Here is a 4,605-nt window from a genome sequence, read left to right as displayed (position 1 = left end):
ATGCACTCGCTCATATAACACTTCTTTTAATTAATCAATTTAATTAAGAGAAAAAATAACATAACTACTTTATAGATAAATCTCAACTTTGATTTATAAATACTACTAAAAATATTCTAAAATATTCTATAGAGAATAAATCCCTACTATCCACCCAATAATTATTGATAATTAAATTAAAACTCTTAAACCTCCATTCAAATATATATACATCTGCTATAACTGCTAATTTTAACTAACAACTTTCATATAATCATTATTGTAAACTTACATTTATATTTGGTATAATTAATATGATTTAATAAAATTGATATATATGTTCTTTTAAAAATGTTTAGACGAAGTTATATCGGTCCTTAATTATCTTGATCACTAATTTTTATACATAGTCATCTTTAGAAAAAAAATTAGAAAAATACAGTGTTTATGAAATTTTAATCTTGAATTGTTATATCTTATTTGCAAAAATATATTTTTAAAATATTTTTGATAATTTAAAATAAAATTATAATTTCATTAATTTTTATGATTTTTTAATTTAATTCTGAAAATATATAAAATATGATAAAGAAAGTGTTTTAATATGTATCTAAATTTATCAACCATTTCATTTATATTAACTAATTATATTATAATTTAATATACAAAACCAAACTTCACTCAAATTTATTCTACAGATACATTTGCTAAACACATTATCAATAGAAGTTAAAGATTTTGGTGAAAGGAAAAACTGAAAATTTGTCCAAAACTCCTCAAGATAAAGAAAACTCATTTGAACTACATACACTAACCAGAGTCATAAAATTAATATAATATACTTGGTTTCTCGGATGGATATCCATCCTGCGTGCGCTATGGCCAGTTGATTACAACTAATCAACTTAACATGCTAGTGGTTAAGAAAACAGAAAATTAAATCTGTAGAAAACATTGTCTTTGGACAATTCTAGACCATTGCCTTCATAAATTTTACATTGCCCATATTAGAACATGATCATTTGAAAAAAATAAAATAACGTGAACTGATTTAGTTGAAGTTCTATGTTTATCCATCACCATTGCTCATAAGGAATGTAACTATTACTGTAACTGGCCTCTATCACGCTATAATCACTGAACTTCCTCTTCATTTCTTGGAAGTGGGCGGTCAAAGTTATTAAGAACCTCTTCATTTCTTGGAAATGGAAGGTCAAAGTTATTAAGAACCACATGGTGATAGATGGAAATCTCTCCTAGAATTCTCCTCACTTCATTTGCAAGCTTGATCACCTCATTGTCTTCATGGCCTGTGACATTGTGAAAACAAAATTAGTTAATTTCACTGTAATTATAGAGAAACACTGTATTACAGACATGGAGGTATGAAGTATTGAAGGGCAAGTATGTCAACAGCCAAACTCACCCAGCCTGACCAGGGCTTGTTCCAACTGGAAAAGGTAGTCCCGGTTATTCCCACATGGACCTACAGCGTTCGCAATTTGCCTGCATACAAGGCATGACTTCGATTGGTTAGGTTTTGAGTTATTATGTTTTTCTGGTTCTAAGTCATAAGTTTTTGACATATTTATGGGCAATTAAGAAATACATACTAATTAGAAATATAAGCGGGCTCTTTCCTTGACAACATCTAAAATGGAAAAGAAATTTAAAATTGAAAAGAAAGAAAACATCTCAAACTAATAAAGAAAGAAACATCTCAACATATTCCAATACTGCATTTGATTTTTATGTAATATATTTTGAAATTAAATTAACTAATGTTTTCATTGTTTATGACATGTTTATTTCTTTTTCATAATAAGAGGGTGTTATTGCTTTTTAGGACTTCTATGTTATTTTTTTATTTGCATCTACATTGTTATTATATGTGTTTTTTGATAAATTTTTAGATCCAATTTATGGGATGTCAGATATATTTTTGGTGTTATAATGGAAGCTGTTAAATTTGAATTTAGCCTTACCTAAAATACTCCAACAAATTATAGATTCACTATACTTAAAAAACAAAAAAAACAACTCTAGAAATAAATAAATATAATATAAATAAACATAAATATAATATAATATAATATAATATAAATAAACATAAATATAATATACCTTGCCATTTCTTCCAGTGGGGCTGGGCCTAGATAGTACCGGTTGATGATTTTGTTTGGAGTTGAAATGAATCTACAATGGAGAACAAAACAAATAAATTTGAACATTTTCTCTAAAAAGCCTAATATTATTATGCATATGAAGCTGCTCTCAAGGAAATTAAGATTATGATGACATCAAATCTGCTGAGAACTGACACTAAGACTCCAGTCTGAAATGGGAGTGCAGATTCTCCTTGCTCCTACAATAAACAAAACCACCGAAAATCAGAGATTTTATGAAAAAGTCATGGCTAGCTTTTATATATATCCAAAAATGTCTCGCAGTTGTGATTTATATAAATGGAGCACCGCAGAGTATCTTACTGTGTAGAAATCTATATAGGCCTTGAGATCATATTCGCATTCCCTCCTTTCCAAATACTGAGCATCACATATTATAGTTAAAATTTATTAGCCTTTATCCCATAAATTGGCCAAAAAAAACATGCAAAGCAAAAGAGTTGTCTCCCTCTGCTACCTCACCTCCACAGCCAACTTTTCCTTCTCTGGTCCTCCTCTCACACAGTAGACTTTACCCCACTAAAAATAAGGACCCAAAACCAGTGTAAGTACTTGCAGAAAAAAAAACAATGAAAATGCAGAACTATTCCTTTCAAGTGACAAATTTGAAGTGTTCAAACACCCTTTACATGCCCTGCTTACTGCAAGATATCTAGTATTCCCTTCAATGTAAAGATGGTATATACTCAGAAGATATACGTCAGTCTTAAAATACTCTATGTTCTTACACAAATTGCTCCCTCCTGTGCTTCCAATGTGCAGGTCCGAGCTGGAAATTGTGGAGTCCCACGGTGTTCAGTACAAGCTGCAAAAAGCACGAGGTGAAAACGCCATTAAAAAAACCATTGCAGCAGTGACCACATTTTACATATTGAATGATGTGATTAAAAGGCTTTAGAAATTCGGACCTAAATCAAAAACTCTCCGGTAGCCCTTGATATATCCAACATATTGCTCGTCCGCTTCAAAGCCTGGGTTGGCCAGTATGGACCCATAGCCAAAAACCCACAGCACCATTCTCAATAATCTCTACACAAAGTGACATAATGGTTAAAATTTGAGCCTGAGAAGAACCCAAATGCTAAACCATTTTCACTGTAAAAACAAAACTCAACAGAGTAAGATTGCTCGAGAACAATGTACATGTATTTTATTTTTTTGAGATCATATATTTAGAGGACCAGAGCATATACATCGTATACTGTAAAAATAATCAAACAACTGAGCTTAGAGGTTACATCAATTTAATGTCGAGTAAGTTATACACATTTAAAGAGTTCACAAGTCTAGAAGCTAATACATTACAACAATAGTTAATTATGTTATTAGCTAAAATTATAAGTCTGGAAGCCAATACAACAACATTTATAGGACCTAAAGCCATTACAACAATAGTTATTAAAGTATTATAATTAATCATGTCATTAACCAAAATTTGAACCTAGATGCAAAAAATAACAACCATTACACTCAACCACTAAAAATAACCCCAATTAACGAACTAAATTTTAAATTTTAAATAAAAAATATTATTATTATAAATATACAATCAGAAAAAGTCTTAAAAATAACTCAATTGGCAATAGCCTTCTAACTATTTAAATGTTGGAGCAGTGGTGATCCTAATCCCACCCCGTTACCAATTCCTCTAATCATACCCAAAACAAAAAATAGGGAATTTTTTTCTCAAAAAACTGATTTGAACTGCAAAGCTAATTCAAAATTGTGGTTCAACACTCCCTCCTACCTATAAAACGTTCCAACGCAATGAATGAATGAATCTGCAATTTGTTGCTTCAGCTGAAGTCAGAAGATAAGGATGCCTTATAAGCTAATGGAATCCAAGTGAGAAAAATTAAAACCTAATCCAAACGAACAAGTCCAGTGCAGCCTAAGTGAAAAACCTGAAACTACAGAGTCTGACGGAGAGGAGTAGAACGAAAGTTTGAAAAGACCAATGGCCACACAATATTCAGAGCCTGCAGACAAAACTCAGTGACAACTATCGCAGGATGGGGAGATATCAATATCCCCAGTAGTTGGTACTGCAAGGGAGGCTCTCACAGAGTATCTGCTCTTCTCAAGCCAATCCGAGACTATGGGTTTCTCCTTAAGTAATATTCATGCATAACGAAAAGCAGAATCTTATGGGCATTCAGTATCGGTGACCCTGATCTTGATGTCGGGAATACTTGGAAGAGTGCTAACGACATCAGTCAACCTTCAAAGCGTTCGGATTTTGAGAGGGTGCATGCATTTAGATGACAGCATATACTTATTTTGTTTTGGGTTCTGATAATATCTCATCACAAGTTGGGGACCATTCATAATTTTACAGTAAACTATGACCATCACTCTCACTGTTTAATTGAATGTTGATTTATAAATAGAAATTTTTGTTTAATGGGAATGAAGTCATAAGATCTCTATTGAGGTTGAT

At 31.5% G+C, this 4,605-nt stretch overlaps 1 protein-coding gene across 1 annotated transcript; it reads right to left on the bottom strand.

Moving 5' to 3' along the window:
* Nucleotides 1–901: 901 nt before the first annotated feature.
* On the bottom strand, nucleotides 902–4,298 carry LOC149176735 (gamma-glutamylcyclotransferase 2-1-like). Its single transcript, XM_089423169.1, has 10 exons — nucleotides 4,070–4,298; nucleotides 3,913–3,965; nucleotides 3,074–3,194; nucleotides 2,894–2,970; nucleotides 2,628–2,684; nucleotides 2,469–2,525; nucleotides 2,301–2,344; nucleotides 2,104–2,175; nucleotides 1,406–1,485; nucleotides 902–1,289 (listed from the first exon to the last, which is right to left on the bottom strand). The coding sequence occupies exons 3-10, from the start codon at nucleotides 3,180–3,182 to the stop codon at nucleotides 1,114–1,116; spliced, it is 672 nt and encodes a 223-aa protein (XP_089279295.1). The 5' UTR covers nucleotides 3,183–3,194; nucleotides 3,913–3,965; nucleotides 4,070–4,298; the 3' UTR covers nucleotides 902–1,113.
* Between the last annotated feature and the right edge of the window lie 307 nt (nucleotides 4,299–4,605).

The sequence above is a fragment of the Pinus tabuliformis genome, chromosome 4_1, assembly GCF_031772625.1.
Source record: "Pinus tabuliformis cultivar Carrire ecotype Pingquan chromosome 4_1, CPIR1, whole genome shotgun sequence".
Classification (NCBI taxonomy): Eukaryota; Viridiplantae; Streptophyta; class Pinopsida; order Pinales; family Pinaceae; genus Pinus; species Pinus tabuliformis.
Note: the sequence above shows the minus strand (reverse complement) of the source record. Positions and strands in the feature narration are given on the sequence as shown.